The sequence below is a fragment of the Gopherus evgoodei genome, chromosome 3 (genome assembly GCF_007399415.2).
Source record: "Gopherus evgoodei ecotype Sinaloan lineage chromosome 3, rGopEvg1_v1.p, whole genome shotgun sequence".
NCBI classification, from domain to species: Eukaryota; Metazoa; Chordata; order Testudines; family Testudinidae; genus Gopherus; species Gopherus evgoodei.
The window spans coordinates 57826713-57839383 of NC_044324.1; the positions used below are offsets into that span (position 1 = coordinate 57826713).

The 12671-nt window shown below is 40.9% G+C and overlaps 1 protein-coding gene across 2 annotated transcripts in view; it reads left to right on the plus strand.

Moving 5' to 3' along the window:
* PRIM2 (DNA primase subunit 2) overlaps positions 1 to 12671 on the plus strand; it is a 302984-nt gene that overhangs the window by 248957 nt on the left and 41356 nt on the right. For both annotated transcript variants that reach the window (XM_030555654.1, XM_030555653.1), the window contains exons 11-12: positions 5308 to 5434; positions 7051 to 7133. In XM_030555654.1, the coding sequence (XP_030411514.1) occupies positions 5308 to 5434; positions 7051 to 7133 (210 nt within the window). The remainder of the gene's footprint in view (positions 1 to 5307; positions 5435 to 7050; positions 7134 to 12671) is intronic.

Below are 12671 nucleotides of genomic sequence, written 5' to 3' on the forward strand. Positions count from 1 at the left end.
TTAAACTTTAATGAGAGTACAGCTGTTCTTTTACATGGTGCTAGTTTCCACTAGGGGAAGAATTGAAAAGTTTTTCATTTCCCATGTGAAATGTACTGCTGTCTCTAAAATTAAAATTTGAACTTGTTCTTAAGTACTGCTGTATATATTACAGCACAGCAATATCTGTAGTTTGCACATTTATGTAATCTACAGCATATACAAAAGGCTATATTGCTGTTACTTTTTCTAAGTTACTTTTCATATATGTATCTTCCATTATTATTCTTTAGTCACTCTCCCAATGAAATGAAACATTATGTTCTGTGTATTGATACTCAAGCAGAATTTGCTAAAATTCGGCTCCTCAATTTAGAACATCAACATAAACTTTAGAGGAGTCAACTACAAGAAAAAAATAGCATGAGTAAAAGCTATATCTCTTGGGAGAGCAACCAAGTTTGTGAACTTGAAAGTAAAGTGCTCACCCTGACTAACAAGTTAGATGTCAAAAACTGCAGACCTCAGGAAAATGGTACTCTGATATGTTGGCATTCAATATATTTTCCCAAGCTTCTTTACCTTAAATTCTCTGAAATAATAGTGCACTGTTTTTAAAGAATGTGTGAGCTACTTTGTGTAATCCTGATGAGAATAATCTTTCTTTAAATATTTCACTATGGGCCACTGTTGTAGAATGTATGAAAACTAATGATTCAAATGAGCCAATCTGCTCCATTCCTATAGATTCCAAGGATCTAACAGACCATCTAATCTGACCTCCTTTGTACCATGTACAACTTCCCCAAAATAATGTCTAGAGAGATCTTTTAGAAAATTACCAATGATTAATTATTATCACCAATAAAAAATTATGCCTTGTTTCTGATCTGAATTTGTGTAACTTCAACTTCCAGTCACTGGATCATATTATACCTTTCTCTGCTATATGGAAGAGCCCATAATTAAATATTTTTTCTCCATTTAGGTACCTGTAGACTGTAATCAAGTTATCCCTTAACCTTCTCATTGTTAAGCTTACATAGACTCAAGGAACTCAATCAATCACTATAAGGCATTTTTTCTAATCCTTTAACCATTCTCATGGCTCTTCTCTGAACCGTCTCTGATTTATCAACATGTTTCCGGAATTGTAGACACCAGAACTGGACACAGTATTCCATCTGCGGTCTCATCAGTGCCAAATACATTTGAGATTCCTCTGTTCATGCATCCCAGGTTCACATTAGCTCTTTTGGCCAGAATGTTGCACTGGGGGTCATGGTCAGCTAATTATTCACCACAACCTTCCAAACTTTTTTCAGAGGCTGCTTCCCAGAATAGAGTCCCCCATTCAGTAAGTCTGGCTACATTCTTTGTTTCCAGGTGTACACATTTACATTTAGCCATACTCTAATGCATATTGTTTGCTTGCATCCAGCTTGCCAAGCGATCGTGAATGCTCTGAATCAATAACCTGTCTTCTTCCTTCCTTACCACTCCTCCAATTTTGTGTCATCTGCAAACTTTATCAGTGATGATTTTATGATTTCTTTCAGGTCAAGATAAGGATGTTACATAGTGTAGACCAAGAACCAGTCCATGGGGGACTTTACTGGAAACATCCATTCAGTGATGATTCCCTCTTTACACTCTTCTTTTGAGATTTTTCATTTATCCAGTTTTTAATCCATTTAATGTGTGCCACATTAATTGTATATCATTCTAGTTTTTTAATCAAAATGTCATGTGGTACCAAGTCAAATGCCTTACAGAAGTCTAAGTATCAACACTATCACGTTTATCAAACAAACTTGTAATCTGATCAAAAACAGATTTCACGTTAGTTTGACTAGATCTATTTTCCATCACCTCATGTTGATTGGCATTAATTACATTACCCTCCTCTAGTTCTTTATTAATCGAGTGTCTTATCTGCCACTCCATTATCATGTCTGGGATTCATGTCAGGCTGACAAGCCTATAATTACCCAGCTCATTCCATTGACCATTTTTAAAAATTAGCACATTATTAGCTTTTTCCCTGTCTTCTGGAATTCCTCCAGTGCTCCACAATTTATTGAAAATCAAATTAATGATCCAGCTCTTTTAAAACTCTTGGATGCAAATTATCTGGACCTGCTGATTTAAAAAATGTCTAACTTTAGTAGCTTCTGTTTAACATATTCCAAAGATGATAGTGGAATGGAAATAATGTTCTCATCGCCATTTGACGAGATCGCATTGTTTGCTTTTCCCCAGATACAAGACAGATATATTTATACAACACTTCTGCCTTTTCTGCTTTGTTGTTACAATTCTACCATATCTATCTAGCAATTGGACCAATTCTATGTCAGAATTCTTTTTGTTCCTAATGTATTTTAAAATTTCCTTCTTGTTGTCCTTAACTCTGCTGGCCATAGATTTTTCCTTGTGTCCCTTGGTTTCTCTTACCAGTTTTCTACAATTCCTAACTTCTGATTAGTATTCATTACCATCAGCCTCTCCTTTCTTCCATTTGCTGTATATTAGTTTTTCTGTTTTTATTTTTACAGAAGCCTTCACTTCCCCTCAAAACCAGATTGGCTTTTAAACTAGCAGAGCATTCTTCCTTAAATGTGTGATTGTCTTTTTTTGGGACATCTAGTGAGGAATTCTTGTCATTCACATTTTTCTGATTAAATTCTTCCTTCCAGTTGATTTGACTCATAATTGTTTTCAGCTTTGTGAAATTGGCCCAATTAAAGCATCAAGCGTATATGTTACTGGTTTGGACTTTATTCTGCTTGCACATTGTAAATGTGATCATGACATGAAGACTTGTACCTATGCTACCGTTAACTTTTACTTCCATGATCACTTCCTCTTTAGCTGTTAGGGCAAAGTCTAATATAGAATTCACCCATGTTGGCTGCAAGACTGAGTTAGGAAATTCTCATCTATAATGTTTAGAAATTCCAAGGTTGTTTTAATAATGGAAGCCTGAGGCTTCCAGCATATGCCACTCAAATTGATATGCAGAGTTTTTTCCCTACGCATTATATATTGATGTGTAAGAAACCAGTCATCCTGTTCTCTAGTGTGATTTAGTGGGCTGTAGCAGACATCAATGAATACCCTATTCTTATGCTTTATCTGTTAGGACGTTGATCCATAAACATTCAAGGTCATAACTTCTGCATTATTGGTGACTAGAAAACAGGTAATGCCACTTGCTCTCTCCTTTTGTCCTCTTGATCCTTCCTAAATAGGTTGTAATCATTCATTTTAACATACCAGGTTTCAGTAATACCAGCTAGATCAAATTTATGCAATGAGCAATTCCAGTCCATCTTGTTTGTTACCCATGTTACTAGCATTAGTGTATAGGCAATCCAGGAATTTCTCTTCTTTATATCCGTTGGTTTCTTGATTAATTTTGTTCTCAACATCTCGATTTTTGTGCTTAGTGCTCACATCTTCCCTCTTTTTACCCTCCCTTTTGTTATTAGTTTAACCCCCTCCTGACTACTCTAGGCAGCCTGTTCCTAAGGAGATTAGTCCTCCTACTGAGGTGGAGGCCATCCAAATAATATAGCCTCCTCTCCTCATGGAAAGTGGACTGATATTCCATAAAACCAAAACCCTCCATCCTACACAACTTATCTAGCCAATGATTCTCTTCCAGAATCTTCTGCCTTCTTTTGCTCATGGGACAAGCAGGATCTCAGAATGGATTGCTTGGACATTCTTCTTCTTCAGCATGCTTCTTAGTTCCCTGAAGTCATCATCTATTATCTGTGAGATATCCCATAATGAAGTGTCATCAGTGCTGATATGAACCATCACCAGTGGATGATCCTTGCCCATAGACTTCAGAAGCCTATCTTGTTTTAGAGTGATATCTTGTGTCTTGGCTCCAGAAAGGTAGCATGGTCTCTTATTGTGTGTCTGTTCCTTGTAGAAATGTTCTTTGGATGTTCTGAGTATTGAATCTCCCATAAGGATCATCTTTCTTCTGTTTTTGTTTGTTTACAGTTTGGGCCAAGGTGCCATCCACATGTGTCCCATACATCTCTCCATTCCCTTGGGCCTGTTCGATCTTTAGACATGTCTTCCGTAGCTTCCATATTGAGGATTTGATATCGATTTGAAATTTCCAGCTTTGTGGAATTCCTTCTGCTTCTCTTCTTTCTGGTGGCTACAATCTGCTTATCCTCCTCTATCTCCAACCATGTAGAATGTATGACATCTTGCCTCTAGTGGTTACAAACTACCAGGCCTTCTCTCTGACTTCCTCCCTCTCCAATTCCTTTGTGGCCTGCTCCATCCTTCCTTGAACCAAGGTACTGGTGTTTCCAGAATCTAATTGTCTAGGAACTCCTCAGCTTCTCTGATTCTTAGTAACGTCTCACTTTACCTCTTCAATTCAAGAATATTTTCTTCTAACACGGCCACCAATTGGCACTTCATGCATAGCAAATCTCTTCTGTCTTCAGGCAGGAAAGAGAATATGGCACATCTGCTGGACATCTTGATATCACATGTAGTGCTGAATCTGGAATGAAACCCTTTCATACTCTCCCTCTAACTCTCTCTGAAACTCCTCTCCTAGCTGCCTCTGTTTGCAGATCTTGAGTTCACCCACTAAATGACTTCTATACCAAGTCTTCCCTGCTTACCTCTGCTCACCACTGCTGAGTGATTAACTACTCAGAGACTTCAAACAGCTGGACTGACCAAAGTTCCAAGGGCTACAGCCTCGTGGTCTTTGACAGGGCAGTGATTAAAGCTGCATGGTCTTACTCAGAGTATGTCTACAAGAGATTAAACACCCACGGCTGGCCTGGGTCAGCTGACTTGGGCTGAGGATGCAGGGCTGTAAAATTGCAGTGTAGATGTTTGAGCTCGGGCTGGAACCTGAGCTCTGGAACCCTCCAAGTGGGTAGAGTCCCAGAATCTGGGCACCAGCCCAAGCTCAAACATCTTTAGTACAGTTTTACAGCCTGAACCCAAGTCAGCTGACATAGGCCAGCTGTAGGTACTTAATTGCAATGTAGATGTCGCCTGGGGCCCATGGACCAGCTACGCAGCCATCTATCGGAGTGTTCAAAGGTTTTTGTGAAATTCCATTACTCCAGTTTAAATAAAATCTTTACTTTTTAAGATCATAATGCAGTTTAATCTCTCTCTCTCTCTCTCTCATCTCTCACTTTTTCCATTTGAATGGTTTTGGCAGGTATATTTTCATAATCCAATATTTCATCCTGTAAAGTAGCTGGAATCACTGATACTACATGCAGTTCACATGCAAATAATCTGCTTTTAAATATTTTTACCGTTCAGTTTGACAAAGGGTATGCCTACAGCATCCGCCATAACTATGGAAAAGAAGGCAAGAGGACAGATTATACACCATTCAGCTGCATGAAGATTATCCTGTCCAATCCACCAAGTCAAGGGGATTATCATGGTGAGTATTTGTAACTGACATGTTCACAGTGCATGGAACTCAGAAGCTCTGGAAGAGAACTGATTGGATGGTTATATTACTGGCAGGAGTTAGTAGCTTATGCCAATCATTGCTGACAAGCTAGTGCTCTTACTCTTCTGGTAATTTGACTTATTAGGTCAGGCAAGAAAAATTCATTCAGCTGTAGTTCAATATACTCTCTACTAAGCTCTTCACTAATCTTTTTCCCACTTTCCAATTTGCTTTGTAAGTGTCTTAGAAGACAGGCACTGAAGTTTCTTACAGCTCTACTTTCAAGTTGACTAACATACTCCAGTAATATTGCATCCATTTAGTTTTTAATAGGCTAATACTTCAGCAATAGTGTTCATCTTTGAATCTTATGGTCAGTCTGTTTAATGAACTAAGGTTAATTAAGAAATTTAACATCTCAACTTCACATATTTATCTAAATCTGACCCAGTCCTGGGTATAGAATGATATATAAAACTCTCCTTTTAATTGTTTCATAAATGTTACTCTTCTCCCTGCATGAAATTTTCTGGGGGACCTTCTGTTCCTAGAGTAGACTTTTATCCATCCCTTGATCCTAACTTATTTTGAAAAGACTATGACAGATAAGTGGTATCTTGGTCTATTCATCCAGCTGAGCTGCTGTTTGACAGCCTCTGTGTGTGCGCAGTGCACTGCATTACGGGAGATACTTTCAAAAGTTCCTAAGGAATTAAAGGCATTAATTCAATACGACTTGTGCTCTTTGGTCTCTTAGAATATGTCTACACTGCAGATGAAGTGAGCCTCTCAGCCTGGTTAGACAGATTGTGTTAGTGAGGCTCCTGCTAGCATGCTAAAATAACACTGTGGATATGTTGCTGCAGTGGCAGAGGCTTGGGCTAGCCACCCAAGCTCAAGCCTAACCTATCCCCTGAGTCTGAGTTTGAGTGGCTAGCCTGAGTCTCTCCCAGTGCTGCAATGTCCACACAACTATTTTAGTGCACTAGCACGATCCCACTAGCATAAGTCTGTCTACCCAGGCTGTAAAGCTAGTTCCCTGCTGTAGTGTAGACACACGCTTAAATGCTTTACACACAACCTGTATTTACTAGTAATAAGTCACTCATTTGACTTTGTGTGCAACAAGAATTGCTTTTGTTAGTTTTCAGTGATGGGATTCTTGAAGATATTTTCACTATGGAATAAATACTATTATCCTTTTTAAGGATCAAGTCCCCTTCTATGTTAGTTTTCCTATCTGTTGTGTGTGTTCATCACAGCCTAATGTTTCTTTTTGTATTTGAGATTATTTTAATTGTGACTGTTTGTGTCTGTTAATAAGGAACCTAATTAAAACTGTTTTCCACTCAATGAATGTGAATCTTGGCCTGCTTATGTTGTAGTGCATTATGTAACTCTTGAGTCTGTAATGCCCTGATAACCATACAGTGAAGTAATCTTTTAAAAAAAGAGTATAACAATTGCACACATGGGCAATTAACTTCTTTATTAATAAGCTGTTAGACAATTAAGAACAGCTTAGTCAGTCTCCGGAGTGTATTATTGTGCTAACTCTTGGGTAAATACCCTTGTTTGTGTGCTTGTCTTTTATTCCCCCTCAGGGTGCCCATTCCGTCACAGTGATCCTGAGCTACTGAAGCAGAAGCTGCAGTCATACAAGATTCCTCCCACTGGGATAACTCAGGTAAGGTGTATTCTGTTTGGACTCCTCAGTAATGAGGAATTGGGCACTGTCTTTCAGTTTCATTTAATATCCATGTGGAAATGCAATGTACAACTTGTCAGAGTGTAGGTGAAATTGCTCTTCTTGTAAAAGAATTAAGTCCGAGTCATGACTTTTCTGCATTATTACTTTTGCTAATAATGTTTTCACCCTGCAGCTAAATGGAGTCAATTTATTTTTCAACTTATTGGCTCATAAATTTACAACATTAGTAATTTTTTATATTGCAGTGGAGACAATAAGGGATTTAGCACTGTTCTCTTTTAAATTTATTTTACTTCAATTTATTATTAAAGATTCTTAATGAAGTTGGCAGTTAATGGCAGCATTATTCTTTTTTTGGGAATTGTTTTTTAATCTTGTCTGAAAGTGTGAAAGTTACAGTGCTGCGTAGTCAATGGAAATTGTAATATGCATTGGTCACTGTGCTATGTAATATAAAATTCTAATAATCCATTAGTTCCACATATATTTGTTTTAATATTTGACTCATGGTACTTAACTACCTTAATCAATACAAGTGCGTTATACTGTTTTGCAAAATCTTACAAAGATTTCAGTACCTTCTTAAAAGGGAGCATTAATAAAATATTGCTGAAAACCTCATGTAACTAAGAGATGTTGAAGGAATAAGAATGTTTTGACATTGGGGAGGTGGTTTCTTGCACTGTTGGGCTGGTTGAGGAGTTGGTTGTGTAAAAGGACAACCAAGTCCCTTCCTGTATGAAGCCAAATGGATCACAGAACTCAGCTGAGAAAGTTCATCAGAGAAGTTTTAAAAAAATGTACTTTAGATGGCCAAAACCTATTTTAAGGCTATAATCAACAGAAAATATTTTTTTCTTCCCTCATAATGTGAAAGATAAGGAATCTGGCATACACAGATAGTTGAACTAGTTAGAGGAAAATTTGAAAGCCTCATTGAAATGTCTGTCTTGGATGCCTGCTGCAGAAACAGTTAGTGTACAAATTAAATAGCGATAGTCTATAGTATTTATGTGTAGGCATACATATCCTTAGCCAGTTCTGGAAGGCCCCAAACTGGTGGTTCTCTCTCACAGGACTATATTTATTTTGTTTTGTTTTTATTTTTATCAATCCAGATAAAGGTAAAGTCCCCTAATGAAAGACCTCGCTCTACAAGTTGCAAATCAATAGCCAGATGTCTTTCTGGCCTCAGGCCAGTAAATAACACATTATTTATTTGTCTTAAACAATGTCAGCTATCAGTGATGCCTTCATTGAGTTTCTTCTCTTTTTATGTGCTTCAGACCTTGGTGCCGGTTGAGATTTTTCCCACAATCGATCATTAGAGACATTGGGAAACAGCCACTTAGTGGACCTTTTACTATGTATTGATATCATAGAATATTAGGGGTGGAAGAGACCTCAGGAGGTAACCTAGTCCAATCCCCTGCTCAAAGCAGGACCATCACCAATTCATCTGGTTGATCTGAGATTATGATCCTATGTACTTGGATGAGGGAGTAGTTTCTTTATATTCATCATAGTTCCTTAGCTCAGGTAAGTTATATTTGTTTCCTGAAGTAGGAATTGGCTTCACTGAGGTAGCATCTCTGAAGCCATTATCACTAACTCCCTTGGAAGTACTATTTTCTGAATAGTAACGATAATTTGCCTTTTTCATCTGTAGATCTCATAGTGCTTTCTGAGCAGAGATAAGTATTCTTATTCCCATTTTATAATTAGGGAAACTGAGATTAAGACAGGTGAAGTCACTTGCTCATATTCACATGGCAGAATAGTGACAGACCCAAAAATAAAAATAATTTCTCCTTAATCTATGTCCAGTGACCTATTCACTGGGTCATGCCATCAGCCTTATATTAAAGAAAAATAATTATCAGAAGGCTGGTTGTTCCCATTCTACAGGAGCAATTCTCACACAAAAATAGTTATTAAAATAAATTTGAGCCTAAAATGCCCATGTTTTCTTTTCACTGTAGTTCTTTACATTAATGCAATCTAGTTGTGTTATTCTCAAGGTGAGTCTACACAGTTTTGGTACCACTTTAACTATATTTGTTTGAGACTGGTGTCTTTAAAGTGTTACAAGTCCCTAGCATGGATGCAGTTATACTTTTTTATTATATTTTTATTATATTTGTAATATTTTTCTTTTAAAAGTAAATTTCCAGGAATAGGCTATACTGGTATAAGACATATTTATACTGATATAACTGCATCCACACTAGGGTTTAACTGATTATGTTAAAAAAGCACCACCCTTATTGAACTAGTTAAATTATTAAAAAAACCAAAACCCTCTGTAAACCAAGTCGGTAGGCGGTTCCTACCCATTGCTGGAGTTCAGGGGTGCGAATGGAGGCTGCAGTCCAAAGAAACAATATTATTTACTAGTCTGAAATTTCAGCTAGAAAAAAATATTTTCTGTTGGGAAGAATAGCAATAGGAAACATTGATTTCTGACAAAAGCAGAGAAGGTAAAATGATTGATGTAAATGTAAAAATGAAATTAAAAACATTTGGGGTAAACTTTCAGAGTTGTGACCAGGGATTTAGCTGCACAATTCACAAAACTTATCAAAGTTGTTCAAACAAGTCCCCTTCTACAGCTTTGAAAATATACCTGTAAGGTACACTTTCCAAGCTGTGTGCAGAAATAGACACATGCATGAGAGTATGTTACCATAGGCTCAAAACTCAAATATAAGGGGCTGCCGGTCCACCCTGGTTCCAAGCCCCCACCAGCTAGCTGCAACAGGTTGCTCTTCCTACAAGCAGTGGACAAAGCAGGCGGCTACCAAATGACGTTAGAAGGGAGCATTGCACAACTTTAAACGAGCATGTTCCATAACTGATCAGCAACGTAACAACAAAACAACTTTAATGGGATGACTTTAAGTGAGGAGTTACTATATATTAAAATAAATGTATTTCTATATTCTTATAAAACAGTGGTCTCCAAACCGTGGGGTGTGCTACCCTAGGAGTACACGGAGGAACATTCAGGGGGCTCAGTGGGGCCCAGACTAGCTCCTACAGGAGGGTGGGGAGGGAGTGCCACCCAGCTCCACTCTGTTGCCAGCTCTGCTCTGGCCCCACCCCCCCTGCAGCCCTGGCTCCAGGCCAGGACTCTGCTCCTGGCCCTAGCCCTGCCCGCAGCTGGGGCCCCTGGCCTGGCCATAGGTCTGTTATTGTTTTTTCCCCTGCTCAATCTTCAGGCCTTTCCTAGCATATATTATTTGCAATCGCTATTAATATAACTAGCACCATGGTGGGTGAGGTAGAGTAGAGCAGTATTTAAAGTGAAGTTGGCTGAAATCATATTGGGTGTCGGGGGGGGAGGATGCGGGGGATAAGGATGGACAACATGGAAGGGGAAAGAGATGACAAAGAAAAAGAGTTCTGAGAAAATATATGAATATATAAAAAGTAATGTAGAACAAATCTAATCTATTTGAACAGCACAAGGGATAATAATAAAATAAAAAGATTGTATACTATATAGAACCCTAAAAAGCACATTTGGAAATATTTATATCCAGTTTAAAACATTTTAAGATAAAAATTTACAACATTTAAATTCTTTTTTCTTATAAGATGTAATCCGTATTCTAAATTTACAAATATTGTGTAACAAAGATAGAGTACTGCGGAGAGAGTCTCTTGATTTAGGAACCTGCCTGCTATAATAAAGTACCATAATACTGAAGGCAGGATTAAAATATAGGTTTTTCCTATTGGTACAGGAATGGGCCGTCTTTGATTTGGAAGTCTTTTTAACTGCCCAGGTGAGACTATTGTTTCTTCTTCGAGTGATTGCTCATGTGTATTCCACAGTAGGTGTGTGTGCTCACCACGTGCACCGGTGTCGGAAGTTTTTCCCTTAGCAGTACCCATAGTGGGGGAGCCCCACTGCGACCCCTGGAGTGGTGCCTCTATATCGCTGCACACTCCCCACACCCTCAGTTCCTTCTTGCCACCAGTGAAGGTAGTCAGAACTTATACTCCAGCTTTGCTGCAGTGTCTTCCTTAGTAGTACAGTCTTCGACTGTTACTAGTTTCTCCAGTTAGTAGCCTGACTCGGGGCATGCCCCGAGCCCCAGATTTCAAGTCGTGTGACTCCTGTTGCAATTCCATGTCCACACTCCGAGTGTCTTCACTGTTTGGGCGAGACTCATATAAGTGAGCTCTGTAAAATTTGCAAGTCCTTCAAACCCCGGACTAAGTGCAAGCCTGAGATTCGACTCTGGGTTCTGCTTATGGAGTCAGCTCTGGCTCCGGCACCAGTGCGCCGACCCAACCCGGCGCCAGGCACCGTGTCCTCGGTACCGAGCGAGACCCCATCCACCAGTTGGCACCGCTCCCCCGCCAAGAAGCAAGGCAAGACCCAGTGGTGCCATTACAAGGACGGGTGAGGCTGGACCTGAGTTGGGCAGCCCGCGATCCCTCTTAGGACCCAGACCTCCAACTCACATGAAGCGAAGTAGTCCAGCCCCGTCAGCATGTGCCTCCCCGATGATGCGGATTCCGTTGACGCTGGAGGCAGCTCAGGCAGCGCGCGACATCCTCATCATGCCAGTACCGAGCAGGCCACCCGAGTTGGGGCCCTGGTCCTGAGGAAAGCAACCGCTGGGTGCCCGTGATCCCTCACCAGCCAGGTCGCAGGTTGAGGTCCCTGCTCGATCTGCAGGGCCTTCCCGTAGCCTGCGTGACGTTTCCACTCCATTGTCCGGGTCACCTCGGAGCGAGTCGCCGGAGTCTTCCTCGGCTCACGGGGGCTGCAGGTGCCGGGACAGAAAGCCTCGATGCTCCTCGTCCAGCCGCAGTGATAGCAGGTCGCGCCGCCATCGGCACCACTGATCTTACCATGGCATGCGCCATGCTTGGAGTGCATCCCGACAGTCACCGGCACCAATGTGTCGTAGCTGCGGTCACCAACAGGAGTCCAGGGAGAGCACCTCTGACATCTGTCTCATCGTCATCAAGGTCTAAATCCTGGGGTCGGACCCGACATGGATGGCACCAATCGAGTCGCTCCTACGACACTGTGCGATCCTTGGTCACTTCAGCCTCGGCTCCCAGCCGCCATTCCCCAGGCCGCACCATCCCTCAGGAACATATAACCCTGGTTGGGCCTCAGCCGGCGCAGTGGCAAGGGGCACCATGGCAAGGAGAGTGGTGCCAGTGGGCACCGTGGCCCCAGGCACCTGCACCGTTGGGGCCCCGCTCCGTGCCTGGGGCATCCCAAGTGCCCTCGGCGTCTGCACCTCGGCACCGAGACCAGTCATCGGGCACCGAACCACCGGCACCACACCTGGACATGGAGTGCAACCTACCGTACTACCTGGTGCCCTAGTCATGGTACCGGTTGTCTTGTCGGCACTGGACGAGTCCATAGCAGCACTGCCTCCTCCTTCTCAGGAGGACTTCAAAGCTCATCAGGAGCTTCTCTGGTGTGTAGCCACCAACCTCCAGCTCCAGGCGGAGGAGATGGAGGAACCGGCGGACAAT